The following is an 11049-nucleotide window of genomic DNA, read 5'->3' on the forward strand; positions in this document are numbered from 1 at the left end:
AGCGTGTCTACACGGTCGACCACCATGTGTATTCTCAACTACCGCCCGTACGACGATGAAGGTCCGGATGTGCCACCGCAACGCGCTCAACCTCGACTGACGTGGGCTATACCCGTGGATATGAGCAAGCTAGGGGCAAGACTTCAAGCGTATTCGGAAACGATGCCACAGGTTACTATGTTACGACTTTGCCACCGGTTTGGTAACGTCGCACTTTCCAACTTACCATTGGAGCTTCTCGAGCGGATCGTCGAGGCTCTACAGCAGTCAGTGCGAGCGGATACCTGGCCGGCGTGGCGCCAGGACCTCCGCTGCTTCGAGGGAATATGTCTACCTGAGCAGCACTGCGAATACTACAACGAACACGTCGAGTCGATGTGGCAGGAAATCTTCGCTGCAAGTAGCGACGAGGATGCTAAATCTAAGGAGGACTATACGAACGCGCAGAAAGTGGACATGGTCACCGATAGCATTGCATACGATCCCGAGAGTGAACTGGTCATGAAGGCACACTATGACGCCAGATTCCGATGGGTCGGCCGGACCTGCCAGTGCGTAGAAGGCTATGGTGAGGATGCAACCAGAGGAGCATTCGCTCGCTTTGGCGATGTGAGTTAGCAAACCAACATCCTTTGAAGTTGGTGAGTAACACATGCAGCTACTCAGATTGCACTTTGGTCTGGAGGCCATCATTCTACACGAGATCTTACCTACACCTCTTTTTGACTTCCTCCCAAACTCTGGATTCTCAGAGGAATTCGCATACTACACTCGCTGCTACCTTACTCTCTATTCGAAGTCAGGAGATAAACGCATTACTGGTAGTCCAGATTCGGCTCCGCAGAACAAGCTCTTTCACGAATACGGAGATCACATGTCGTTTCAAGAAACCATTGATCCGTCGCAGCTGATACTTTCTGAGAACGATCGACTCCGGTTTGCGAAGGCTATGAGGCTTCTAGGGATTCGAACTTGTTATCATCTGAGCGAGCTGGCGCCACACGTCGTTCATCCAATTGAGGATGAATGGCTGAGTGATCTGTGCGCCTGTGGTAAATCGGAATCTATCTGTCCACATTCAGATGTCAAGTCCTATGATAAACCATATTGTCTGGAAGAATATCTCAAGAGCAAGAGCAAAGGTGTGTTGAAGTTCCAAGTTGCTCCTCGCTGAAAGGTGAAGCCATAGCTTACCCTCAATTTCGTAGAACTTGCAAAACAGACGTGGCCAAAACTTATGCTTTTGGCAGCATCTGATGTTGTAAACACCTTCGAATATTAGGGTACTCAAGGTTCTTTGAATCCTGGGAATCACGCAAAACGGAAATGGGCATCGGAAATGATCGGGATGAGATGAAAAGAGTTTACGACGGTTGGCAGTTTTGAGGGAAAATATCGTGGTATGGCCATAGACATCCACAAATAATCTCGATATATTTAATGACCATATATGATGGCGATACTGGGTCATGATCAATGTAGCAACCACCTCAGCCGAGCAGACCGTGGTTTTTTATGCCCTATCCAGATCACCCAAGTTATCAGCCTCTTGCCTCCCCATCATCCTCCCTTGCTGCAATCTCCTCATCCTTATCCCAAACTTTATGCCCCGCAACCCACGTCTGCAAAACCTCACCCTGCTCGTTCAACACAGTCAAGTCCGCTCTCCTCCCTTCTCTCAACACACCTCGCTCGCCCTCCCCATCAACACCCATAAACCCGGCTACGTTCTCCGTCACCGTCCCCACCGCCTCCGCAATACCACACCCAGACCACTCCATCAGATTTCTCACACTCTGCTGCAGCGGAATACACCCCCCAATCAACGTATCCGTTCCCGCGATCGTCGCTCTTGTCCCGCTCTTCGTCTGCTCAAACGGAATCTGCGCATGTCCCGGGTACGTCCCGTCTGGCATGGACGCCAGCTCAATGCTATCCGTTACCAGGATCGAGCGTCTGGGGTTCGCGCGGTGGAGTAGTGAGACGGTGTTGGGATGCAGATGCTGGCCGTCTGCAATGATGGTGTAGTACGGTGGGGGCGGTACATGCGTCTCTGGCAGAGAGATCAAGCCTGCTAGACCTGGTTCGCGCGACGTGAAGGGAGCCATGGCGTTGAGGGTGTGGGTTATTCCTGTTGCGCCGGCTTTCACGGCGGATAAGCCGTCTGCATAGGTAGCAGTGGAGTGCCCTAGGGAGACTTTTGTGCCACTTGATGTTAGGGTGCGGATTAGTGCGGTGGAGGAGAGGAGCTCGGGGGCGAGAGTCACGAGTTTGACACTGCTTTCGAGACTGGTGGTGCCATAGATGGTGGATGGGGGTGTGGTGCATGGTTGGAAGAAGGAGGAGTTGTGGGCGCCTTTCTTGGTGGGGTGGAGGTAGGGACCCTCGGCGTGGGCGCCGAGGAGGGAGGCAGACTGGGAGATTGAGCGGGGTGTGAGAGAAGGGAGGATCTGGAAGGTGTTAGTTCATGTATTTCGAAGACGATGTGCGTGATTGATGAACAAGGTCGAAAGGATGTCTGTGTCCTTTTCTCAAAAGAAGACTGATATCGCTGGACTTTGTAGCACATCTTGAAGAGCAGTATTTATGATTGTTCACACGATATGTTTCGCGCCGAATCCAGGCAGTCTGGTAGAAGTGATTTCCTCTGCCCTACTCTGACGTCAACTATGTGAGATACACACTAACTAACCTTCTGGAACTTCTCCCCCTCGACTGTAGCAACCGTGGCCCAGAAGCCTGTGACACCTTGTGTCGCATAGTATCTTGCAACATCGTCTACCTTTTTTGAGTAACTCGTCTCGTCTTCGAAATGCGTAAAATGGAATCCATTTGCACCATTTGTATGGAGTTCCAAGAAACCAGGTGCGACAATGTTGTCATCCAAATCTATAGCTTCGCCTCCAATGTAGCCTTCTCTTTTCAAAATCAAGCCTGTCTCGTCGGAGATAACGAGGTGGTCTTCGACAAGCTGGCCGTCAAGGACATAGCGGCAGTTCGTGAAGAGAGTGAACCAGCCCGACATCTCTGGGATTTGCTAACGTTTTGAAGTAGCGGGTGATCTGTCAGACGAATTAGTGAAAGACGGAACGGAGGTCGTCTCGAGTTGGACAGGACGATGTGCCCCGCTGTGGCTGAGATGATGCAATTGGTCAATGATCCCGCGACGATCTCCAGTTCCAGTACGTCACGGCGATCAAGGCCACCTTGTGCAATGCGCGAACCAGGGTCGCTGCACAAAAACAAAGCCACAGTGGATTTTTGACCCGTTTCGTTATGTAGCAGGAAGGGATGTATTGAATGTGTTCAAGGGGAAGCGATGAGTGGCTGCAGATTGCTTCTTTCAGGAGCATTGCGAGGCAGATGATGTCATTGTCCGCGCCGAGGCGCACCACCCACTTAAGACGGTCTTGTGAACCCTTATATATTCCTGCTTTTGTGTGCCGCGCGGAGGTCTCCCCGCTTTACTTTATCTCTCTGTCCCCTCTCTTACAGCTCGCAATCCATACTCGACGTGCATATTCAGTTGCACTCAGGCGGTTTGCCTACCTTGACCTTCCAGCTCGCCAATTGGACCCCGCGACAAGGGAGAGCCGAACGTCATGGCGCAACAGCATGCTCCTGGAGGCCACTACTCAGGTCGCAATCCAATCCCGACCGTGAAGCAGTTTATTGAGAACTTGGACAAGGACAAGAAGGATAGAGATGCTAAGATAGATCAGGGCCAGGGCCAGGGCCAGGGCGCCCGACCAGCGGGTCAAGACGTACAAGCACATCAAGTCACGCAAAAGACAGTCTCAGGCACAGAGAAGACGGTTACAGACCCCGTAACAGGCCGCGAAGTCACTATTGCAGATGTGAGCAAAGAGATGATCGACGAGGTCGAAAACCCACATATGGTCGTTCCCAACGCAAATCTGCAGAAGCCTACAGTACGTGCGCTTTCCAGATTTGAGAAACTATAGACTTACGCGAATCAGCCCATAAAAACAGATCCTTCGCAATCACTCGAAGAGTACAAACACGCCCAGGATGTTACAGCTCCACCAGACCCCGTTGCCACCGGCACAACGTCCGATGTCCCAATTCATGGGGAGAAGACAAACGTTTTGTTCCATCCAACACCCACCGTCAGCTTTGAGCCCATGTTCGCCAAATTAGAGCAACGTGGCACTATTCTGTGCGGTGTGATCTTTGTCGCAACAATAGTGGTTGGGGAGCTGTTCGGTGGTGCGCTAATAGGGCTGGTACCACTGGCCATGTGTTTATCCTCTGGAGTGTTCCTATGGATGAAGGAAGTAGTACGCAGTGGGAGAGAAGTTGAATGGTCTAGCGAGAAGAAGCGCGGCGAGATGGTACGCTAAGCTTTCCTACTTCGCATTTCGAGACTAACATGTAAAGGCTACTTTGAACCTACTTCCCGAGTCAGTCGAGTGGATGAACACGTTTCTCTCCATTGTATGGGGTCTTATCAATCCCGACATGTTCCAAGGCGTTGCCGACACCCTCGAAGACGTCATGCAAGCTTCCGTGCCAGGTGTCATCGAAAATGTGCGAGTTGCTGAGATCAACCAAGGCAGCAACCCCTTGCGCATCCTGAGTATGCGAGCTCTTCCAGACGCGCATATGGGAGACATGAAACGGGCAATTCATGATGAGAATAAGAGGACAAAAGATCCGCAAGAAGCTGCCGCAGATGAGGAGGGTGGTGATTACTACAACCTGGAGGTGTCTTTCGCCTATCATGCGGCACCCAGCGGAACTCGAGCATCAGACAAGGCACGCAACATGCACATGCAGTTGGTGTTCTACCTAGGGATTAAGGGTCTCTTTGGTGTACCTCTGCCAATCTTTGTCGAGCTGCAAGGCCTAGTTGGAACAGTCCGACTGCGCTTGAACATGACTCCGGAACCGCCGTTTCTCAAGACACTGACTTTCACTTTGATGGGTACGCCACAAGTGACAGCTGGTTGCGTTCCTATGTTTGAGAAGGCCCCCAACATCCTGAATCTGCCATTGATCAGCAACTTTGTCAATTACGCTATCAAAGCCGCAGCTGGAAGTGAGTTACCTTACCCCGAATGTAGACGTCCTTTGCGTACAATTACTGATGAATACAGTGTATGTCGCGCCCAAATCACTGTCAATCGATATGAGGGCTATCCTACAAGGAGACTCGGTCCAGAAGGACACGCTCGCTCTTGGCGTTATGTGGATTCGGATTCACCGCGCTGTCGGCTTAAGCAAGCAAGACAAACGTGGGTCCAAGCATGGAGGTAGTGATCCGTATATCACTCTCGCCTTCTCGAAATACGGAAAACCGATGTACTGCACTCGCGTCATCACCGATGACCTTAACCCGATCTGGGAAGAAACGGCCGCTCTTCTGGTTAGTCCTGAGCTCATCAAAGCTGATGAAAATCTCAGCGTGGAGCTATGGGATTCTGATCGCCATACATCCGATGACATTGTTGGAAAAGTTGAGCTTTCCATGCAAAAGATGATGCAGCATCCAGGCAAAATGTATCCCCAGGTTTCAAAGCTAGCAGGTATGGACGCCGATAGCGAAATGCCTGGTGAGCTGCACTGGGAAGTCGGATATTTCAGCAAGCCGAAGTTCAGGCCTGAGCTTAGGACGGACGGTAAGAACAGGGCGCTTCCGGACAAGCTGAAGGACGACCCAAGATTACAAGACGACAAAGGTGTGATCAACTCGGAGGAGGACGATGCAGTCATGCATACTCCACCTGACCCTCTCTGGCCCAGCGGTATTTGCAGTGTCGTTGTCCATCAAATCGTCAACTTGGAGCTGGAAAACATCAAGGGCACTTCGGGAAGCCGTAACGGACGCGAATATGAGCCTGCGAAGCCTTATGGAGAGTCACATGAAGAAACTGGTGGCGAACTGCCGACGAGTTATTGCACGATCCTTTACAATGACGAACTGGTATATCGAACGCGTGCAAAGGCAGTTTCATCACAGCCTATCTTCGAAGCGGGAACCGAACGTTTCATTCGCGACTGGCGCTCTGCTATCATCACAGTGACAGTTCGCGATCAACGTCATAGGGAGCACGATCCAATCTTGGGAGTTGTACCTCTCAAGTTGTCTGATATCTTGGAAACATCTTCCCAGGTCACTCGATGGTATCCCCTAGACGGTGGCATCGGCTTTGGCCGAATTCGGCTCTCTCTTCTCTTCCGCAGTGTGGAGACTCACCTGCCTCCTACCATGCTCGGATGGGATATCGGTACCTTCGAGTTTCGTTCTGAGCGTATCTTGGCAACAGGCTATACCCATAGCCCGAAGCTCAAGCTGCGAACAGGTGGCAGTAGTGGTACGATCAGTCGCGCCCATTCTCACAAGCTTAGTGAAGGTGATGGCTACTACTTCGATCTGACAGACCACGATGGCAGGGATAACATCCGTCTTCCCGTGAAGCATCGCTACAGGTCACCAATCGTGTTTGAATTCCACGTTTCAGGCAAGCGCAAGGCAGATGCTTACGCTGTGATCTGGTTGCAGCACTTCATCGACAACGAGGATACTGATATCAATATTCCAATCTGGACTACGGCTCACCCTGCTCGTCTTACTCAAAACTACATCACCGAAGAGAATTGCCATGATGAACCCGGCCTTGAAGACCTGAAGGAAATTGGCAGGCTTCAGTTCCGTGCGCGGTTCAAGGCTGGAACGGACGAATCACATGAAGCGTTTGTTAGCGACAACGATTCTCGTGAAACGTATGAGACTTGGGAGGCTTGCCTCACGGAAGGTGTGCGCACGCGTAAGGTTGAGAAGGAGCTTCCAGAACGTATCCAGCAGCTTCACGAGGAATCTCTCACCAAGGGCCGTGATATTCTCAAGAACGCGGATGAGGAAGAGAAGAGGAAGTGGCTCGCGAAGGACGGACAAGACTGGTCGGGTGCCTTCGGAGACAACCCCAAAGCATACACCACTCATGGCAAAAAGAAGAGAGAGCCAGGTGCGGAGGACCCCGTCCACGACCGTTTCCATCCTTCCTCCGACTCCGACTCCGATGACGGCTCTTCCGATTCTTCTTCTGACCTCGGTATCGAGGACGCTACTACTCGCCGGTCCAACGGCGGTCTTCAGCATCAGCGCACGGATCTGTCACCCAACAACCCCCGGATGTCTCAATCTACCGCTCGCACGTTTGGCACCACGGACACGAGTACCACTACCTCCTCCAACAAAGATATCAATAGGCAAAACAAGAAGGCTGAAGAACGGAAACATCGCGGTCTAATGCAGTGGAAGCCGGCGCGGAACGCGAAGTTCACAAAGGACGAAGCGAAGATCGGTCTGCGTAAACTCAAGAAGAAGCTGACCGGTGGTATGGAGGGTAGACAACCTGGCGTTGAGACGGGTGAGTACCCCATTTTTGCTATGAACGGGGATGTTGGACTGACAAAACGCAGAAACTGGATAAGGCCTTGGTGGTATGTTCTCTGTGGGAAGTTTTTTGAGTTTGTTTCGACAAAGACAACGCATGACAAAAATCGGGTTATGCATTACATAATCATGCCTAAGGCAAACAAAGGAATGGCGGCGAGGGTGCTCGTCAGCGTCCTCTCTTTTTTTCTATACGATAATGATAACGCATCCTTCCGCGGAAGCAGGTGTATGGGAACAGGAATACGCAAATATATGAATTTGAACTTCTTCGGTCTGGTTATGTCGTGCTCGTATGCTCTCGGTTTGGTACAGAACCGGTTGTAAGCCACGTTCCCCTCGTCACTAAACCCCGACAGATCTAGAAGAGCAAAAACTACAAACAAACCATGTCAGAGGTATATCTGTAATACTCAGGCACTCAAGCTCCGGGCTGGCAGAATTCCCGCACACCCAGCCACTGGAGTAAGGGAGAATACAAACAGCCAACTGAATTTATACAAAACAACAGCTTAGTTGAAGAAATTAATGAAGCAATATATCCAGAGAGAAAATCCCTTGTCCTTTCTATCTACTTGTGCAGTTGGTGTATTATCTACATATACAAGATTTGAACATCTTTGCTTATTGCCACGTAGTTCCTGTCTTCATTTGGTATAACTCCTGGTGCGCGGGGGGCTTGGCTAGCCGTGTTACAAGTTACTCAAAAATCATTCCCAAAAGTGTCAAGCTTTTGACAGTTAACCGAGAGCCATGACTCCATACGTTATCAATATCTGGGCGCTCTATTGCTTGCGCAGATGCCTAGTCAATTGATGACGCGGCTAAAGTATCCACGGTCTTGAAATTAAGGCGAGTCATAGTTCGTAGGCAAAGTCAGGCCATCTCGGGATCGTCGTTGCGAAGGCGTGGTTAATTACATTGACCGAACCGATGGCCCGAGCGCTAACGCAAGAGTGAATGTCCTCATCCAGATACGTCACATATGTCTACATCGACAGCCCAATTGTTGCGTATCTCGCGATGCGGATTTTAAGCGGAGTTTGAAGCGCCTTGTTCATCACATTTTCTCGGCTCCTTGATTTCTCCTTTCTTTGCCTTACCGGTGGTCTGGTAAGTTAACTGGGCGCCTACAATGCGGCACAGTCCAACGACGCGAGGATGTACACGAAAGAACCGACTAACTCAGCTACCCACCAAGCGATATCTGAAGACACGTCGACAGCCCATGGATATTTTGCTGCTGCGCCGCACACTACTGCAACGGCGACATGGGAAACGCCCTGCATAGCCGCTGCGGTGTGCATGTGGAGATAGTGTGTTAGTGGCGCGTTATGCATGAATTTTGTAGATTGTATCGCTTAATGGGATGTGTAGGTATGTTCATCAATTGTTCAGTTGACCTGTGTTCATACAACGTGGATGCTGAGAATCTGTGGATATTAGGGCTGTGTATAAACGAGATAGACGCTTAGGCTTCGCGGCAGCGGTAGTTTCATGCTAGATCTCGATCTACCGATGGGCTGGGTGGTAAGAGGTACTAAGGTATCCCCTGGATATGTTCTTGGATTGCTGTCCACCGCACAGACTGTCTGTAGGCAAATCTCGGCGAGTTACTAGAGAAATCGTAGCTAATGGAATATGTTATTTGGAATTCACGTAACTAACTTCCTAGTTTGGCGAGGTTCGAACACACCCGGGGCATACGATGTAGTAGTGTACTGCTATCTTAATGATCATCACTGCGCCTTTGATGCTTTGTGGGTTAAATACTCCGTGGGCCAAGACTTTGTCCATGATCTTTTCTCAAATCAGGAGGAATTGGATGAGTTGGCCTGTTAAGTATTTGGAATCAGGCTGAGGAAAGACCCACTGGTAAGAAATCGTCCTACCGCATCATGTCATCCCAGGAACAGTTGCCATTATGGCTTGAGAGGAACACCGTGTGTTACAGAGTCCATAATGCGACATGAGAAACCACTGATTTATGTCTCTTGGCTCGGGTCAGATTCCTTCTCTCGATTCTCACGGTCCACAATTTCTGCCTGGATCTGCAGCTACCACATTCCCCTTCACCGGTTCTGGTCTAAAGAAGTCAAGGTCACTGAAATGTCTCGAAATCTCTGATAGCCTGAACAAAATCAGGTTCTACGGAGTTCGCCAGCGTCTATCCAATAGGTCTTCAGGCAAGGGCATTTACTGCCGAAGCAGGTGACGCCATTTCCATGCATGCAGGCCCAACATAGTTCTGCACTATCACCTGGCCGTTGCTTATGCATACAAGGCATGCGGAGTGATCACTTAGACCACTCAAAAGCAGTGGAGTCAGCGGGTATAGCGACGGTTTCCGCCTGGTAGCTCGAACGTGGGAAGGCAAGTGGTCGGAGCTTGTGCGAACATTGTGATGGCAACTGGGTCGTAGCAAGAGCTGGACTTGGGTGCCTCCATCTCTATGGAATGATTTCATTGGTAAAAGGTCATACAGCATGTTCGGCTTATTACCAGAGCTGACGTAGAAGTTCGGTCATTTCGCGCTTGGAGGTTGTTGTAAACAATTCAAGTTTGTTGTTTTTAACTATAAAGTGTCATATGTGGCAGTGGCGCAAGAGTTGCAGCATCGAGCCCTGGGGAATAGCTGACGCGCAGCATGTCACATATTCCCACAGCCCGACCGCGGTTCTGGAGCCTATCAGCAGATACTTCCGCGCTGATCATGCATAGGGCCTGATACTATGTGGAGTGAAAGAAAAAGTGGCTGCCTGACTTGGCACGACATCCATCAAGCAGCTCTCACTATGATTCATTATACCCATCGATCCCGAAGGATTCGGCTCGGTTCCGCCTGCAGCTCGCCTAGTTGTGACCGTGTGGACTTTTGAACTTCGACGGATATGGCTCTTGGGAAGAAAAGATGATCACTTCACGATTGTTGAAATATTTGCGCCACCTACGTTTCTCTTCGTTGATCAGAAATAGTATACAGAAGATGATCCAATGTTACATCTCCATTGCGGTTGCCACTCAGTCTCTAGGGCCACCAACCCTAATAGCGGTTCATAACGTTTAAAAACAATATAATACAGCCCGCCCAACTGAACCATCAAAATTCCTCCATAAGCGACCCATACAGGAAAGAAAGAACTTGGAGAAATGATCCATGCATGTGATTCTCATCTCGACACGCTAAAAGATTTTCTCAACGGCTTTGACGGGGTGCGCACTAATGTCATCATTAGCGTTATGCGGAAACATAGAAACGACGGGTGAGAGTGACCTGACAATGGGCACACAGCGAGTCAGCACTATCTACCCAGCGATAGTCTCGAGGATGGTCCTCTCTCCTTGCATTCTTGCATTCGAATTTGGCGTATGCACCGCCTGACGCCCCAGTGGCTTTTCCTCCGGGAGTGCCCTGAGGTCGGGGATTTTGGGCGTTCGCGGACATGGCGGCGTTGTGGCGCTGAGGGGTCGAAAATTGATATTCGGGTTGATACAGAGGATTACAAGAAAGGTTGTGAGAATAGTTTCTTGAAGTGATGTGACGTGATGCAGTTGTTTGAAGAAACGTTCTGGAGCGAGTATGGGTTTTATAGTTCTGCTAGGTGGTAAGTGCCTCATATTTCAAGCTC

The 11049-nt window shown here is 50.3% G+C and overlaps 4 protein-coding genes across 4 annotated transcripts; 2 read left to right on the plus strand and 2 right to left on the minus strand.

Moving 5' to 3' along the window:
- Nucleotides 1–24: 24 nt before the first annotated feature.
- Nucleotides 25–1445, plus strand: P153DRAFT_395197 (uncharacterized protein; the record flags this gene model as incomplete). Its single annotated transcript, XM_033671381.1, has 3 exons — nt 25–609; nt 659–1142; nt 1209–1445. The coding sequence occupies 3 exons, from the start codon at nt 25–27 to the stop codon at nt 1280–1282; spliced, it is 1143 nt and encodes a 380-aa protein (XP_033525156.1). The 3' UTR covers nt 1283–1445.
- P153DRAFT_336631 (carbohydrate esterase family 9 protein) lies at nt 1412–3293 on the minus strand. Its single transcript, XM_033665712.1, has 2 exons — nt 2693–3293; nt 1412–2450 (listed from the first exon to the last, which is right to left on the minus strand). The coding sequence occupies exons 1-2, from the start codon at nt 3023–3025 to the stop codon at nt 1542–1544; spliced, it is 1242 nt and encodes a 413-aa protein (XP_033525157.1). The 5' UTR covers nt 3026–3293; the 3' UTR covers nt 1412–1541.
- A 156-nt stretch (nt 3294–3449) lies between these two features.
- Nucleotides 3450–7650, plus strand: P153DRAFT_421819 (uncharacterized protein). The gene is made up of 5 exons (XM_033672334.1): nt 3450–3932; nt 3981–4355; nt 4402–5062; nt 5121–7394; nt 7447–7650. Exons 1-5 carry the CDS (start codon nt 3603–3605, stop codon nt 7455–7457), a joined length of 3651 nt encoding a protein of 1216 aa, XP_033525158.1. The 5' UTR covers nt 3450–3602; the 3' UTR covers nt 7458–7650.
- Nucleotides 7651–10367: 2717 nt separating this feature from the next.
- P153DRAFT_395200 (uncharacterized protein) lies at nt 10368–10990 on the minus strand. Its single transcript, XM_033671382.1, has 2 exons — nt 10695–10990; nt 10368–10640 (listed from the first exon to the last, which is right to left on the minus strand). The coding sequence occupies exons 1-2, from the start codon at nt 10863–10865 to the stop codon at nt 10617–10619; spliced, it is 195 nt and encodes a 64-aa protein (XP_033525159.1). The 5' UTR covers nt 10866–10990; the 3' UTR covers nt 10368–10616.
- Between the last annotated feature and the right edge of the window lie 59 nt (nt 10991–11049).

The sequence above is a fragment of the Dothidotthia symphoricarpi genome, assembly GCF_010015815.1.
Source record: "Dothidotthia symphoricarpi CBS 119687 unplaced genomic scaffold P153scaffold_7, whole genome shotgun sequence".
Taxonomy (NCBI): Eukaryota; Fungi; Ascomycota; class Dothideomycetes; order Pleosporales; family Dothidotthiaceae; genus Dothidotthia; species Dothidotthia symphoricarpi.

Excerpts from the sequence above, each read along its gene's own strand:
- P153DRAFT_421819 (XM_033672334.1), top strand. The coding sequence starts at position 3,603 with ATGGCGCAACAGCATGCTCCTGGAGGCCACTACTCAGGTCGCAATCCA. Across the intron at positions 4,356-4,401 it reads AGAAGAAGCGCGGCGAGATG|GCTACTTTGAACCTACTTCC; the intron begins GTACGCTAAGCT and ends TAACATGTAAAG. Across the intron at positions 5,063-5,120 it reads TATCAAAGCCGCAGCTGGAA|TGTATGTCGCGCCCAAATCA; the intron begins GTGAGTTACCTT and ends TGATGAATACAG.
- P153DRAFT_395200 (XM_033671382.1), bottom strand. The coding sequence starts at position 10,865 with ATGTCCGCGAACGCCCAAAATCCCCGACCTCAGGGCACTCCCGGAGGA. Across the intron at positions 10,641-10,694 it reads CGCTGTGTGCCCATTGTCAG|TGCGCACCCCGTCAAAGCCG; the intron begins GTCACTCTCACC and ends TGATGACATTAG.
- P153DRAFT_336631 (XM_033665712.1), bottom strand. The coding sequence starts at position 3,025 with ATGTCGGGCTGGTTCACTCTCTTCACGAACTGCCGCTATGTCCTTGAC. Across the intron at positions 2,451-2,692 it reads AGGGGGAGAAGTTCCAGAAG|ATCCTCCCTTCTCTCACACC; the intron begins GTTAGTTAGTGT and ends AACACCTTCCAG.